At 42.5% G+C, this 17293-nt stretch overlaps 1 protein-coding gene and 2 pseudogenes across 2 annotated transcripts in view; 1 reads left to right on the top strand and 2 right to left on the bottom strand.

Moving 5' to 3' along the window:
• The window catches only part of Ash2l (ASH2 like, histone lysine methyltransferase complex subunit), a 30449-nt gene extending 27051 nt beyond the window's left edge, over positions 1-3398 (bottom strand). For both annotated transcript variants that reach the window (XM_026404695.2, XM_026404696.2), the window contains exons 1-3: positions 3201-3398; positions 2267-2333; positions 1930-2075 (exon numbers count right to left, since the gene is read on the bottom strand). In XM_026404695.2, coding sequence (XP_026260480.2) covers positions 1930-2075; positions 2267-2333; positions 3201-3388 — 401 coding nt within the window. In that variant the 5' untranslated portion in view covers positions 3389-3398. The remainder of the gene's footprint in view (positions 1-1929; positions 2076-2266; positions 2334-3200) is intronic.
• Positions 3399-8811: 5413 nt separating this feature from the next.
• LOC113193902 (small ribosomal subunit protein eS10 pseudogene) lies at positions 8812-9337 on the bottom strand (annotated as a pseudogene).
• Positions 9338-15629: 6292 nt separating this feature from the next.
• On the top strand, positions 15630-16149 carry LOC113193898 (zinc finger protein 706 pseudogene; annotated as a pseudogene).
• The last annotated feature ends 1144 nt before the right edge of the window (positions 16150-17293 follow it).

Here is a 17293-nt window from a genome sequence, read left to right as displayed (position 1 = left end):
GGTAGAGATGTTGGTTTTGGAGATTACAGTGGGACAATGGGAAGGAAAGACTGAATATGACAGAGATATAGGAGATAACAGGGGAAACAGATGCACTAAAGAAAGGAAGTGAGTGGTAATTGTACTGGATGATTGGAAAAGCATGAGAGAGCTGGGTGGTTGTTTTTGCAGTACCAGGAATTAAACCTAGGGCCTTGGGTATGCTATGCAAGTGCTCTACCATTTCGCTATATCGGGAGCCCCTAGAAGCTTAGTCTTACAAAGTAAATGGAACAAAACAAAAGACCTTTAGTAAAAATGGTTTAAGTTGAAACATAATGCCACATTTACCTTGAACTCAAGCTAACTTAGGGTTTCCCCTAAAAAAAGAAGATTCCCAAATATGTGCTATTTACTAGATACCACTCAAGAAATTTAAGATTTTTTTTTTTTTTTTGTACTGAAGACCAAAACCAGAGTACTCTACCACTGAGCTATGTCCCCACCTCTTTTTATTTTTTGAGACTGATTCTCACTAAATTGCTCAGGCCATCTCAAACTTCTGATCCTCCCACCGTAGCCTCGTGAGTCACTGGGATTACAGGCCTAGAACTTCAGTTAAGCATTATGATAAACTCAATTATGGAAGGCAAAGCTTCACACTAAAGATACATAGTTATTTTAAAACAAAAACAATTAGGTTTCAGAGAAGCTTTTTTTTTCATATCCTGTTAGCTTATATTCTCTCTGGCATAAAGATTATCCATCCCATGTAGTTGGCTTTAGGTGTAATTTCTCAAATTCAGGTACAAAGTAGTCTCTCCAAAGTTACCAGAACTTTGAACTGTGGTTTGATTCATTCTTGGTTTGCTCCTACTTATCTCTCCAGTAAATTTCCATTACTAGGCTCTGAGGCCTTTCTAACTAGCCAGCCTTGCTGAGCAGTGTGTTTTCCCTAGTGATCTTTTAACTAAGATCAACTCTTCCTGATCCCTCAGTATTTTTCTTTTTTAAACACTATCTTAGGTCACCACTCACATGTTAATTGTACATTAGCATTTCTAAAACTCACTTTAACTTTTTTAACAGTCAAGCATACAATAAATTATAAAAGAAGGTATTTTTCAGAACATTTAAGGGGAATCAACTAAAGAAAAATGTAGCCTTCTTATTTTGAGATAGAATTATTTAAATTTATTAGCAATAATATGGGCCCATAAAAAATATTACTGAGGGCTGGGAAAGTGACTCAGGGTGCTTGCCTGGCACATGTGAGGTCCTGGGTTCAATCCCCAGTGCAGCAAAATACAAAACAAAACAAAAAAATTTTTACTGAGAGCCAGTAACAGTGAGTCAGTAATGCTCACCTGCTAGCTGTTGATCAAGTCACCAGAATAAGAAGCCTTTCATTCTCCCCCTTTTATATCAATCATAATATGATTTTAATTCATTAGAAGAGGTGCATGTCTAGAAACAGGTTTTGCTGAGGGGACAGCACAAGATACCCAAAGGAATGAGTTAGAAGTAAAGGTCCTGTGCATTTTAAGCAAGCATTCTTCCACTGAGGTACATTCCCAGTTCCTCAATTTTTTGACAATGGGCTTTATCCAACATATACACCAAATTCTTTCTAAAAAATCCAAAACACCCAATACAAGGCTTAAATGATACTGTCTCATATTTGCTTATATAATACTTTCCAACTGCAAAGTTTTATTTCTCAATCAAATTGTAAGCCCAAAATCAAGAGACAAAATCCACTGGCATGCCCTCAATAAGTAGAAGACATGCTAAGGGAATCAAAACAATTCCTTATTCAATATCCTATTCACTATATAGGGGTTAGGAGACAGGAAATATATGCATTTATTTTGCCTAAAAACTATCCAACTATTGAACATGCTGAGATTTACTTTAGAAATAAATTCTTACAAGAGTAAAAGTACTCACGAAGTATCTATGCCAAAGGTGTCTGCTGTGAACCATTTTGTACATATCCCACACTGCAATTCCACCTCTCCCAACTGTCGGCCGTTTTCTTCATCCACAGAGCCTGCCTGAGTATCCATCACCTCTGAAGTATCCCCAGTACCTTCCTGTGAACACAGAACAATTAGAATCAAATTAAGTTGGCTTGACTGCATTTTTGGTTCACTTAAAAATTTAAAAGTGGATGTAGTCCAGTGGCACAGTACTCGTGTTGTAAGCACAAAGCCCTGGGTTCAACCCTCAGCACCACAAAACAAAATTTATTTTGCCTCGCAAACATCCAGAAAGAAATACTTACTAGTGTATCTTTTCCATTAGAGGATTCTGTCTCCAAACCACCACTTACATCAACCAAGTTTGCATCCCTGTAAGATAATGAACGCACTCAAGTAAGAATTTTCAAGAGAAACAAACCTCACAATGCCAAGTCCCAAAGATAATCATCAAAACATGGCTGAGCTGGGCGCGGTGGCGCACGCCTGTAACCCCAGCGGCTAGAGGCTGAAACTGAAGGATCGCGAGTTCAAAGCCAGCCTCAGCAACTTAGCGAGGAGCTAAGCAACTCTGCGAGACCTCATCTCTAAATAAAATACAAAAAAGGGCTGGGGATGTGATTCAGTTAAAGCGCCTCTGAGTTCAATCCCCGTTACAAAATGAAAGAAAATACAGCTGAACTTATTCACTCTTATAGTTTTTCCAGCTAAACTGGATCTGGACTAGATGCCCAGGATTACTATTAGGATACTAGGAAGAATGTGGTCAAGACAGACGAAGGTTCTTAGAATACTGAGACGTCTACTCCGACAACCCAATTAGACAAGTCTGGATGAGCTGGTCCTAGGTGAGATTCACAGAGATGCAATTCTCCCACTCTGCTGCCGAAAGGACCGTTACTTTTCCCAGTCGGGCACTGCAAAGTGATTTCCTTCCTGGAGTATTTGAGGATCTCATGCAGGAAAAGAGAGCTAACAGCCTCCTATGGGGTACGGAGCCAAAGACAGGACAAGGTGCTCGGCTCTTACCTAACGAGAAAGGTGAGCAAAGGGGCGTGGCCTTAAATAGAGTTCGGAAGGGAAGCGCCAAGCCAAGGGCGGGATTAACCTCGTAGAGGGGGCAGGGAAAGTCGAGCCGTTGGCCTCAGGGTCCAAGTTCTGAGAGCGCGGGTAGGAGAGTTCCCGGGAGCCGCGGGATTGCGAGAGAATTCTATGTCCTCAGGCCGCAGGACGTCTTACCCGCTTTCAGCCTCTCCAGAACTAGGCTCAGTCGCCGGAGCAGCAGACGTCCCCTCTCCGGCCGGAGTGGCTGCTACCGCTGTCGCCGGTTTCGTTTCTCCCTCTTCTGCCGTTATTGCATTTGCTGCCGCTACAGGGCCAGGTCCGGAACCCGCTCCCGGGCCGGGTCCGGTTCCCGCCGCCGCCATCACTGCCGCCTCCCAGTCTTCTCGCGAGAACACTTCCGCCGTATCGCGCGAGCTGCTCCCTGGTTCTGCACTCTTCAAGTAGTAAAGCCCACTGGTAGGCCCACCACTTGCCAGAGAACTGTGCAGTCCAGACCTAGCCGCTTTAAGGACAGGCGGGCGGGGCCGCGGCCCCTGCGGTTGTTGTTGTTAGCGCCAAGTGAAGGCGGAGGAGGCTCGTTAGTGTGGTTTATAATAATATTTACTGCATTTCAGGGATGAATGCTGCGTGGCTAAGACTGGACGTCACAATGCAGACGAGGTGCTAGCTTGTAAACGCTGCTCGCCATTTAATGTGTGAGGATGAGCGCTCACTGCCCGGGCCTGGTGTACTTTGTTGTACTGCCTAGTGGTCTGCCACTTTGAGCACGTTTCCAGATGACCTTTAGAGCTGGAAATATAGAGACTAATTGCAGAGCCCAAGCGAGAGTGAGTGTAGTGTCCAGGCGGGAGAGACCAGGCGTAATGTGTGCACTAGAGGCTCCAAGCAGCTTATTGTGAGAAGAGAAAAACGAAGGCCCGGACTCAGGGAGCCCTGTAGTAGAGGTCTTCGTTTAGAAAAGTTTGGTGTTTAGCGGGGAGTGGGTGGGGGACGGACTCAAGAATTTGATAAATCATTGTCAGTAGCTGGTAGTTGAGATCACTGGAGTGAATAGAAGCGCATTCGGAGTCAAGTCTACAAACTCGAGGTTATAGACCTCTAGGAATATTGGGGCCAGAGTTTTCAGGAAATCAGTGTTTAGATAGATCCCATTTTCTAAAAAAGTTGCCAAAGGACACACTGTCCTCTCACTTTACAGAAAAAGACCTGCTGGGCACGGTGGTACACACCTGTAATCACAACTACTCAAGAGACTGAAGTAGGAGCATAGCAAGTTCAAGGGCAGCCTGGGAACTTTACTAGACCCTTTCTCAAAAAGGGGGTGGCGGGGCTAGGGAGGGAATTCAGTGGTTGAGTGGGTAGAATGCTCTTGGGTTCAATCCCCAGTACAAGGGAGGCTCCAAGGCAGACCCAGTTAGTAGTCTACACTGGAGATAGTAAAGTGGTCTTAATGTCTTTACCAAGACTTCTCAGTGTGTCCAGAATAGGTTGTTCTCCAGCCAGGCACGGTGGCAACGCCTGTAATCCCAGTGGCTCCAGAGGCTGAGGGAGGAGGATCGGGAGTTCAAAGCCAGCCTCAGCAAAAAGCAAGGCATTAAGCAACTCAGTGAGACCTTGTCTCTAAAATACAAAATAGGGCTGGGGATGTGGCTCAGTGGTTGAGTGTCCCAGAGTTCAATTTCTCAGTACCAAAAACAAAAAACAAAACAAAAACAGAATAGATTGTTCCTGGAATAGGTTGTGCCCCAAAGGAAGATGCCTGCCTTGCATTCTTGCCCATCTGTTCCCCTACAATGCCAGCATTCTGCTGCTGGGTGTGACTTATGTAAACTGAGCCCATCTCCTCTCCTTACCAGCAGGGTGTCCAGTTGCCACCCAGATCCTTGGTGTCCTGAACAAAGAATTCAGCAGGCACACAAGTAACAAGCAAAGTACAGATTTATTGATGGTGAAAATGGAAGTTGCCCTCAGCCAAGTCAGAGAGAGGCTCAAGGCGTGGATGTCTGGAAATTAGTGTTTTGAGTACTGACCTGTGAGGCAGTCCCTTCACTTTGTGGACCTGATTGAAGACTTTACCCCATTTGCCCCCATTGGTTACTTTATGCTACCTGATTAGAATATTGTCCAGTCCACCCCACCATTGGTTACTTTAGAAAACCTAGTTAGAATAATGCCCAATTTACTTCCATTGGTCATTTTAAAATACCAAACCTATGGCAGTTGTTGTTATGGTGATAAGCAGTCAATGGTAGGAGTTGTCATGGTAATGGGACTTACTCTAAACAAGGATATGACTTTTCTCCCTGTCTTGTCATCCAGTGGCATCCTTCTTATATCTGCCTCCACCATCTTGGTGTCCCTGAACTCCTACCTAATATAACACCCTCACTTTCCCTTGGGCCTCTCCTGACTCAAGCATACTTCTCCTAGAAGGGGGCATGCAAACGTTAGCAAAGCACAAGGATGAAATTTCTAAAATTGCTGTTCCCATTCCAAAGAAAGGGAAAGCATTTCACAATAGAATTGGGGGACGTTTGAATGCTTGTACACAGGCACATGTCAGCAGTTTGTGAACTAATACTAGAGATGATTGTTTTTCTTTCTTTACTTTTTTTTTTTGGTACTGGGGATTGAATCCACAGGCTTTTTACCATTGAGCTATTATTCTTGCCCCCCTTTTTTTGGGGGGGTACTGGGGATTGAACTCAGGGGTACTCAACAACTGAGCCACATCCCCAAATGTTAGGACAAACAACAGGAGACGGGAAGCAAACCTTGAATCAGCACGCTTTTCTTTATTCAGTATTTAGCAGTGTAGTCAATTGGCAGAACACTGGTGTAGGTCATTTTGGGGGCAAAAAATGGCAGCAGGTTGAAGCAAGGGTCTAGGTTTTATAGGCTTTATTTAGGGTACAACAGGAAGACAGTTCCTGGTGTTCATTGTATTGGGGTCCATTGGTTCATTAGGGTGCAACAGGAATGTGGATAAGGAATTTCCTGGGGCTTATTTTATTGTTGGTCAGGTGACTCATTAGGGTGAGGGGTCAGGTGCCAGCCAGATGAAAGTTCTTTGTGTTTCTTCCCTCTGGCTGCCACCTGGGATTTTAAATGACAAAAGCTTAGGGAAAATGTCCTTGGACTTTTTTCCATACCATTCTTCAGCCCTGTTTTGTACTTTATTTAGAGACAGGGTCACACCATGTTGCTACCACCTTCGATATTGCCTAGGCTGGCTTTGAACCCCGGAACCCCCACCTCAGCCTCCCCAGCTGCTGGGATTACAGGTGTGCTCCACCGTGCCCAAAGCCCCTTTTTTATTTTGAGACAGGGACTCACCAAGTTGCTGAGGCTGGTCTCAGCTTGTGATCCTGTTGCCTCATCCTCCAGAGACTCTGGGATTACAGGTGTGTGCCACCAGCTGACTACTCTAGATGATTTTAAATCCAGCTCTGAGCAGTGGCTCAATATCAACCTGGAGGCAAATAACATAGACATCTTAGGGTCTACTTGGGCCTTTGTCTTTCTCATCCTTCCCTCTCTCCACAGGTACCAGGCAGGAAGAGTGGCGTTTGCTTGCTGGACAGTCTCTTCAGCAAGGCATTCCTGTCTCCAGTGCTCAAACTCATAGTATGGTGATGCACTTGCCACAGGGTGTAAGAGCCTCTAGGGCAACTGACACAACAGCTGAAATATGTAGTTATTTTAATTTCTCAATTGGTTCCCAATGATTTGTTTTCAACCAAATGGAAGGAGGATCTAATTAAATTACCAGCTAATTACTTAAAAATTAATATTGAAAAATGCTAAAATCAGTAGGCGATACTTCAAGGAGGAACATAATAATTGCTCAAAGCATCTTCCTAATTTAGTAGTTATTGTAGTAATTTTAAAACGGCCACAAGTTTTTTTTTTTTAATAAATACCATATTTGAACATTTTCATGGGGTACATTCTGACAATTTGATATATATAAGCAATACATAATAGTCAGGGGCTGGGGATGTGGCTCAAGCAGTAGCGCGCTCGCCTGGCATGTGTGCGGCCTGGGTTCGATCCTCAGCACCACATACAAATAAAGATGTTGTGTCCGCCAAAAACTAAAATATAAATATTAACATTCTAAAAAAAATACATAATGATCAAGTCAGGGTACTTAACACATCTCTTCAAACTTTAATAATTGGGGCTGAGGGTGTGGCTCAGCGGTAGAGCACTTGCCTAGCATGTGTGAGGCCCTGGGTTCTATCTTCAGCACCACATAAAAATAAATAAACAAAATAAAGGTATTGTGTCCAACTACAACTAAAAGATGTTTTAAAAAAAACTTTAATAATTTTATGTATTGGGAATTTCGTACTCATCAAGTCATTTTGAGATATATCATAGGTTGTTTTAACCAATAGTTACTCTAGTGTGCTCCAGAAAACCACAACTAATTTCTCCTCTTTACCTATTCTGCTGCCTCTTATCTAACTTCTTTCTTTCCCCCTTCCACCTACCCTTCCCATTCTCTAATGACCACTTTTACCCTCTGTTCAATGAAGCCAACTCTTGCATTTCCACAAATGAGTGAGAACATGTGGTATTTGTCTTTTCTGTCTGGCTTATTTCACTTAATATAATGACCTAGACTTCCATTCAGTTGCTACAAATGACAGGATTTCATTCTTTTTAATGACTGAATAATAGTCTGTTGTGTATATTATTTATACCATTTTCTTTATCCAGTCATCATTGATGGATATCTTGGTTGATGCCACAGCTTTGTTATTGTAAATAGTGCTGCAATAAATGTGGGCGTGCAAGTATGTCTTTGGAATGATGATATCATTTACTTTGGAAATTTTCTCAGTCGTGGAATTGCTGGATCATATAGTAGTTCCACCGGGGCCCTCTGCATGTTAGGAAGATGTTCTACTGTAAGGGTCCGGCGAACGTCGGAGGAAGAGACCACCAAGAGACCGACTCATGCAACAGCAAAAGGAGTTTATTGCAGATCCAGCATGCTGGGGCTCCGCGCTCACTCAAGAAGGGAGAGCAGCCCAGAGCCCCGAGCAGGGGTTGAGCAGTGCTTAAGTATACTTTTTTAGGGAGGGCAGGGACTTTGCATACATCAGAGCAAATCATGATGAGGCACGGGAAAATTGAACAACAACTCTCAAACATGATTAGTCCATTCATTGGCGGGAACAGGTCGGGCAGGGGGTGATAGGTCACTCCTAAGGGGGGGGTACATTCAAACTGATTGGTTTGGGCCCTGAATACCTACGTGCCAAGCTGCACAGGGTCCTAAGTTATTAAACAACTAAATGGTCAGGGGGAATATCTACTGGGCAGTCCCGGGAATTGTCTTAACAGCTACAGGAATTTCAGGTTTTGAGTGTAGCATAGGAACTTAACAATACCTGATCCTTTACATTTTAACTCAGGCTTTGCAGCTTTACAATGCCTGGTCCTGTACATTTTAACTCAGGCTTTGAAGCTTAGAAACTTTACCCTTTCACTACCACTGCCTCTAATTTTAGTTTTTTAAGGAATCTCCATACTGTTTACTATAATGGCCATAATAATTTATTTTCCCACCAACAATGTATAAGAGTTCCCCTTTCTCTGCATCCTTAACAGAATGTTTAAATTTTTGTCTTTTTAATAGTAGGCTTTTTATCAGTGAGGTGATATCTCACTGTGGTTTGATATTTTTCACCCCCTGGCTACAAGTTTATTTGACACAGAATAATACCTTACAAGTTCATTGAGGTGGCTGACCATGTTCATTGTATATTGCTTATATATACCTGCCTCTAAACTGGAATTTTATTGCTGACCCAGCCCCAGACTTTCTTGTCAGCATCAGGGGGGCACAGCACTTCCGTAGGTGGCTCTGTCAGCTTCCTCTCTTGTGGTCTTGCAGGCCATATACTCCCCAGACCTTTGGGCTGAGGTCTGTCAGTCTCTGGTCGGCTACTACATAGAGTGGCAGGTACAATCTCAGGTGGCAGGTGGAGGTAATCATGGAGATACTGAATGCCCTCATTGGTAAGGAACCAGTAGAAATATCTCCAGGCAAACTATTCCTTCACATAGCCTCTAGACTTGAGAGACTGACTGTATGGCCTTTATGACATGAAGGTTGGGCACATTCTTATCTTCCAGCTCCAAGTGCATGGGTATGTGGACATCCTTCTTGGCCACGATCAGTCTCTCCTTAAAAAGGAATTCATTAATGCAATTTGATTCTTTTGGGGCATCAATATCACAGAGGCTTCAGGGGCCAAGGTGGAGGCTAGAAAGGCCGGTGGTTTGATTTGCATTTCCCTAATGATTAGTCATTTTGATCATTTTTTTTCTTATATGTTTTGGTCATTTGTATGTCTTCTAACCAGTGTCTAACTAGATCTTTATCCCATTTTAAAATTTGATGATGATTATTTTTTTGGTGTTCATTTCTTTAAATTCCTTATATATTCCTTGTTAGATGAATAGTCTGAACATATTTTCTCCCGTTCTCTAGGTTATCTCTTTACTGTTTCGCCATCCATGAAATGAGGGTCTTAAAGGGAGAAAGGAAAGAGTGACCTTCCAAGGTTTTAGGACTTGATTTTGGAGGAGAGAAGTTCTAGCTTCTATGACTCATCTTGGGGGGAAGAGGAATTCTGGTTTTAATGACTCATTTTGCAAGACAAAGAGTGAGTTAAGAGACAGTTGGGCGGGATAAGTCAGAGAGACACTGTGTTGTAGGGAGCAGTGATACCACCAGTTATAGGTGGTAAGTCCTTCCGGCTTCCCCACGTGTTGAAGTTTGAACATTAGAGAAGCACATGAGGCAAGCATATAAAGCAGGATTTATTTAAAAAGGGTTAATATAGACTTCTCCCGTGAGGGAGAAGGGGGCCGTAATTGTATCCTGGTATCCCAAGAAGCAAGTGTTCTGCCCTTTTTATATATCCTAGGCTTCCTTTGTTCTCCTGATTTCCCCCCTTAGCTTTCTCCTTCCTGCTTAAGTGACTAGGCCCAGGAATGCTCAGTGGGAGGCCAAAGGGTGGGAAACAGGTGGGCTGAAGGGGTAAGGGCAGGATGGAGTAGCCAAGGACATATTAACAACCTTATAGCTCCCTATTGGGAGGGGAAATTCCTGGGATGGTTACCTTGGCAACAGGTTGGAGTGGGGGCAGGTTCTTGTTCTTGATCCCTCAGGGAACAGTCTCTACTTCCCAGACTTACTCAAAATTGGCCTCCTTGACACAACCTGATTGGATTTACCTATCTACAATGACTGCCCGTCTAATTCTGGCTGCAGCTGGAGTGTATTCCTATAATCCTAGAGATTTGGGAGGCTGAAGTGGGAAAATCCCAAATTCAAAGCCAGTCTCGGCAATTTAGTATGGCCTTAAGCAATTTAGCAGAACCCTGTCTTAGAAACAAAAAGCTGAAAATGTGGCTCAGTGGTTTAGCACCCCTGGTGGAGTGGGGGGGGGGAGTCACTATTTCTGAGGCTTTACAGTCTCCTTTAGTTCCTTTTAAGTACTGGGTGTGCCAAAGTGCCATGTTTAAGGTATCATCTTCTGAGCCACAACAGGGAGAAGAGCTCTTTGAGCTGTCATTGTGACTCTTCCGCAAATCTACATCATCATCATCATCATTACTGGTAGTGAGGATTGAACCCAAAGGCACTTTAACACTGAACCATATCCCCAATCCTTTTTTTTTTTTTTCTTGGGTACTGGGGATTGAACTCAGGGACACTTGACCACTGAGCCACATCCACAGACCTCTTCTGTATTTTATTAGAGATAGGGTCTCACTGAGTTCCTTAGCACCTCTCCATTGCTGAGGATGGCTTTGAACTCTCATCCTCCTGCCTCTGCCTCCCCAGCTGCTGGGGTGCTCAGCCTCAAGCGATTTTGTAAGTTAGATGGATATCATACTTTATTCTTGTAGGAGAATCTTCCCCCGCTCCCTTTGGTACTGGGGATCAGATCCTGAGTCGTGCAGATGCCAAATAAGCATTCTACCTCTGAGCTGCCTCAGTCTCCCGAGCTGCTGGTGTTACCGCTGTTGACCGGTGACGAGTTCTTGCTCCCCGATGTTGAAGAATAACACCAAAGAAGCACGCCGAGGCAAGGCCAGAGTAGAAATTAGAAATTTATTAAAGGGCAGAAGAAAAGACTTCTCCCAAGGCCAGAGTAGAAATTAGAAATTTATTAAAGGGCAGAAGAAAAGACTTCTCCCGGAGGAAGAAGGGGACCCAAAAGGTGGAATCCAGTTAGCGGGCAATGTGTTCCCCTTTTATAGGTTTGGTGAGGGAATGTAGGTGGGAAGGGTTTGGGACAAAGGAGTAATCTGGTCATTTCCGAGCCAAGTTTGCTGTTCATTAACATTTCTTTGGGATGGGCTATCTCCAAATCTGTTGGGGGCTGTATCCTGGGCTTCATTAACACTTCTTTGGGATGGGCTGTCTTCAAATCTGTTGGGGGATGTTCATTAACATTTCTTCCAGGTGGACTTTGGCTTAGGGCCTTTATTAACATTCCATGAGTTGTCCTGTTTTCCCTGAGTCATTCCCAGCATGGCCTCCATTTTAGATTTCACTCGGTATTAGACCCGATTTACCTAACTACACTGACTACCTAACTTTAAATCTGGCTTCACTGGGATTACAGGTGTGTGTTACTGTGCCTGGCTATACCCAGCCCTTTTTATTTTTTTTATTTTGAGGCAGGATTGCTTAGGGCCTCACTTTGTTGCTGAGCCTGGCATCAAACTTTTTTGGGGGGTGGGTACCAGGGATTTAACTCAGGAGCACTTGACATCCCCAGGCTTTTTTGTTGTTGTTGTTGTATTTTATTAGAGACAGGGTCTCACTGAGTTGCTTAGCACCTCGCTTTTTGCTGAGGCTGGCTTTGAACTCTGGATCCTCCTATCTCAGCCTCCAGAGCACTGGGATCACAGGTTTATGCCGCCACCAAGCCTGGCTGGCAAAGAACTTTGAAGTTCAAAGAATTGAGTTCCATTGCTCCAGTAAATCCTAGATGAGAATCTCCTTATTTATGTAAATAGAGATTTTTTTTCTATAAGAATGAAAAATAGGGCTGGGGCTGGGGCTGGGGATATAGCTCAGTCAGTAGAATCCTTGCCTTGAATGTACAATGCCCTGGGTTCAATCCCCAGCACCACAAAAAGGGAGGGAGGAAAAAAGGAAGGAAGGAAAAATAGGGCTGACTGGAGGTTGCCTAGGTCAGCATGTCAGGAAAAGCTTAAATTTTAGATTGTAAGAAAATAAAATAGGGGCTGGGGATTTGGCTCAGGCGGTGGCGAGCTTGCCTGGCATGCGTGCGGCCCGGGTTCGATCCTCAGCACCACATACCAACAAAGATGTTGTGTCTGCTGAGAACTAAAAAATAAATATTAAAAATTCTCTCTCTCTCTCTCTCCTCTCTCACTCTCTCTTTAAAAAAAAAATCATTAAAAAAAAAAAAAAGAAAAGAAAATAGAAGTCATGTTTTGAAGACCTGTATTACAGGTACTTCACCAGTTTGTAAGAGCCAAGTCTCAAATAGCCAGCAGTTTGGTTCCTTTTTTTTTTTTTTTTTTTTCCTTTTTTAAAAATATTTACTTTTGGGCTGGGGATGTGGCTCAAGAGGTATCGTGCTTGCCTGGCATGCGTGCGGCCCAGGTTCGATCCTCAGCACCACATACAAACAAAGATGTTGTGTCTGCCGATAACTAAAAAATAAAATATTAAAATTCTCTCTCTCTCTCTCTCTCTCTCTCTCTCTCTCTCTCTCTCTCTCTCCCTCTCTCACTCTCTGTTTAAAAAAAATATTTACTTTTTAGTTCTAAGTGGACATAATATCTTTATTTCATTTTTTTTAAATGTGGCACTGAGGTTTGAACCCAGTACCTCATGTGTGGTAGGCAAGCACTCTACCACTGAGCCTCAACCCATGTCCAGTAGTTTGGCTCTTGAAAGATGTGATATCAGCCAAAAGACAACATGGCACAGAATATCAGAGTTCCAGCCATGCCTTAGAGATACGATATATCAGTAGTAAAAAGGGGGCCTCAAATTTGTGTGAAAGGGACAGTAGACTATGGTATACACACACATATTGTGTTTTATAAATACAAGGTGAAAAGCAACAACAATCATAGTGATAACATTATATTTTTGAGTGACAAAAGAAAAGGCATAGAATGAATGATTCTCCTTTGTCCATTGTTTGGTACAATCCATTTCTGAATCATTTATATAGTTTCTAAGGACAAGAATTATAAAAAAGAATGAAAAATAGGAATAGAATTGATGTTAAACCTGTCTTGGGCTGGGATATAGTTCAGTGGTAGGGTATATGCCTAACATGCAAAGCCCTGCACCTCGCCACCAAAATTGTTAAAACCTGTCTCGTTTTAGCAGCAATGATATTCATTCATGGGCATATGAATTAATAGAAAAAAAGTTCGGTCTCATTAAGTCACATCGCAATAAAAATTTAGTTTTTATGTTTAATTATCAAAATGTGAAGTATATTTCATCAATTGTATATTTGTAAACATTGATAATGCAATGAAGAAAATTTTAACACTAGTGCCTTCTGGTCACAGGAAGTTATTAAAACTTCAATTTCAACTTTTATTTTTATTGCAGAGATGTATATAGGTTTTCTAGTATAAAAATATATATTAAGTTTTATCTTGGGTAGAATGGAATTCTAAGTTTGTTCATTTTGCAGTACTGGAGATTGAACACAGCCATTCTTTACCACTGAGATACATCCCCATCCCTTTTTATTTTATTTTGAGACAGGGTCTAAGTTGCTGAGACTAGCCTTGAACTTGTGATCCTCTTGCCTCAGCCTCCTGTGTCACTGAGATTATAGGTGTTTGCCACAGCACCCATCTGGAATTCTGAGTTTAAAGGGCAAATGAGATGCTCTTCATCTCATAAAAGTTACAACTGTTAAAGAAAACTTGTTCCTGTGTCTTTCACATGGATGATGGCAGGTGTCTAATCACTACAATGGAAAATAAGTTTTATTTAATAATGGTAATGTTTATAATTGACTTGAAATCTTTTTTTGCCTAAATTTATGTTTTTTGTTTTGTACTAGGAATTAAATGCAGGGACAATTAACCACTCACTGAACCACACCCCCAGTCCTATATATGTATGTGTGTGTGTGTGTGTGTGTTTTGGTGGGGGGAGAATACCAGGGATTAAACTCAGGGGGTACTCAACCACTGAGCCACATCTCCTACCCTATTTTGTGTTTTCTTTAGAGACAGGGTCTCATTGAATTGCTTAGTGCCTCGCTTTGCTGAAGCTGGCTTTGAACTTGTGATCTTCCTGCCTCAGCCTCCCAAGCTGCTGCAATTGCAGGTGTGGGCTACTGAGCTCAGCTCCTTTTTATATTTTATTTTGAGGCAGGATCTCGCTAAGATGCAGAGGCTGGCTTTGAACTAGGGATCCTCCTGCCACTGGGATCACAGGTGTTCACCACGGAGTCCAGCTTAACTACAGTGATTTATTCATGCAAACAGGATTTTGAAGACTACAGTTATGGTTTAGATATGACTTGTCCCACCAAATCTCCTGTGTGAATGCAGAAATTCATAGGTGAAATGATTACTTTATGAAAGCTGTAACCTAATTAGTCCATCCTAGTTTGGGCTAACCAGGTGATAACTGTAAGCAGATGGGCATGGATGGAGGTGTATCACTGGTCTGCCCTGGAAGGGTTCATGTTCATTGTGCACCCCCCTCCACGTTACTCCCCCGCTTCCTGCGCACAGTTCTTGCTCTCTTTCTCACTCTTTCTCTTTCCTTCCTGGCTGCCATGAACAGAGCAGTGTTCCTTTGCCATGATATTCTGCCTTACCTTGGGCCCCAAACAATGCAGTTAGCCCACCGTGGACTAAAACTTCTAGAAAGATGAGCCCCCCCAAAACTTTTCCTTTTAAAAAATATTTTTTTTTAGTTGTTGATAAACCTTTATTTTATTTATTTACATGCAGTGCTTAGAATCAAACCCAGTGCCTCACTCATACCAGTCAAGTGCGCTACTGCTGAACCACAGCCTCAGCCCCAAGTTTTCTTCCTTTAAGATAGTCTTGTGCGCTGGGATTGTGGCTCAGCGGTAGAGCCCCCCCCCTAGCATGGGCGGGACCCGGGTTCGATTCTCAGCACCACATAAAAATAAAGACATTGTGTTGTGTCTATCTACAAAAAAGACTCATTCTCATTCTTACTCTCTCTCTCTCTCTCTCTCTCCTTTAAAAAGAAAAAAAAAAAAGATAGCCTTGTCAGGTATTTTGGACACCATAATGAAAAACTAACACAACTACTAATTTAGAACAGTGTCCTTCACATGTTTGACCACAACTCAGGTAAGAAATAAATTTTATAGGGTGATCCAATACACCTATATTACTTAAAATTGAAATAAAAAGATTTATGGAACAATCTACACTTTGTATTTTACCATCTTAAAAAAAAATGCCACCCTCTTTGGCGGGTGGAGGAGGCCAAAGCGATGCTGGGCGCTGGGCACGCTCCCCCTTCTTTCCCTCCATGACTTTCCCCAGCAAGACTGTCCCCGCCCAGATATGGCTCGTGGACAGTAGAAGATTCAGTTTCAGTGAAAAAATGCCCAAAAGCAGGCTGGACAAAAGAAGAAACAAGGCCATAACCAAAAGGCTGCTGCCAAAGCTGCCTTAACGTGTACCTGCACTGTCTGTAGGACACAAATGCCAGACCCTAAGACCTTCAAGCAGCACTTTGAGAGCAAGCACCCTAAGACTCCACTTCCTCCAGAATTGGCTGATGTTCAGGCATAAAGTTGTTTATAGGTGAATTCATGACACCTTTGACTCTTCTACTGTCTCAGACCTTATGTAACAAACCTACAGCTGCTTTTCTAACAAACTGTTGATCAGCAAAAATCAAGGGGCTACAGAAACACTCATTTTTATGCTGTTCCCTTTTGGGCTTCATGCAAAGACAATTCTGTGTAAATGTACAGTTGACTCTGATTTGGAAATCTGAAAATCAGTCTGTTCTTGTTATAATTTTTTTTTTTTACAATTGCAATTGTTCATGTTGTGTAAAATAACTCATTTAATAAAGTAGTACTTTAATTTAAAAAAAATGCCAGTAGTGATACACTAAATTGACTTGCTGTCAGTCTAGTATAATTTCCTGCAGTGGTTAAGTGCTCCTGGGTCAATCTCTAGTACAAAAAAAAAAAAAAAAAAAAAGATTTAAAATAGAGAAGTGATTTTGTCTCTTTCATGACTCAGATTCACCCCTTCTTGTTCTTTTGACTTCCACCAACAATTTGTAGTCTTGTATCCTTTCCCTAGATTATTACCATTGAGTTATCCTAATTCGGGCATTCTTATTCCAGTTTATCCTGATTAATCCTTCCACACCTCTGCATCACTTCCTCTTAGCTTGCTAAACACCTTTTAGATGAATCTCAGACTCCTTCTCAGCTGGATACGAAAATTTGGGGGGGCGGGGGTCATGGATTTAGACTGGGCAACCACACTGAGCCTAACAGAGCAAACCAATGTAGAGTTTAATCGTAATAATAGATGGTTGGAGCAACTTTTAGTTGGAGGCCTGATACCCAATTAACAAAGCTGAGTAACAAGTTTAGTGTAACCAGTTGAATGGTTGAGTGACCATCCTGTAGTTAATTTATTTTCTATGCCTCACATCTGTTATTTCTGTAAATACTATCAGATCATCTTCTTGTTTGGCATTCTCAGAATCTGTTCCAGTTTCTGGAAGCTGTCCCATCTATGACTTATTTTTTATTTTGACCTAATTGGCCTAATTTAATTTTCCCTATCAATATCAGTGTTTAAAAGTGTCTAGCAGCCAGCCGGGTGCTGTGGCGCACACCTGTAATCCCAGCAGCAAAGGAGGCTGAGGCAGAAGGATCTCAGATTCAAAGCCAGCATTCAGAGCCACAATATGAATAGTTTAATGAGGTCGTAAGCAATTTAGCAAGACCCTGGTTCAGAAAACAAAAAAGGGCAAGGGATGTGGCTCAGGGGTTAAGCACTCCTGGGTTCAATCCCTGGTACAAAAAAAAAAAAAAAAAGTGTCCAGTAAAGAATCTTCTTCAGTTTGGTTGGCATCCACCATGTCCAGCTAAAACCCAGCCAGTAGTTATTTTGGTTTGGTCCAGCTTTGCCTCTATTTCCGGCCCCCCTCTGCATCCCCCACCTCTGCCTCTTATGTCCATGGATACCCATGTCAA

This window comes from Urocitellus parryii, chromosome 14 (genome assembly GCF_045843805.1).
Source record: "Urocitellus parryii isolate mUroPar1 chromosome 14, mUroPar1.hap1, whole genome shotgun sequence".
Classification (NCBI taxonomy): Eukaryota; Metazoa; Chordata; class Mammalia; order Rodentia; family Sciuridae; genus Urocitellus; species Urocitellus parryii.
The sequence above is the reverse complement of the archived record's forward strand: the minus strand, read 5'-3'. Positions and strand labels throughout refer to the sequence as shown.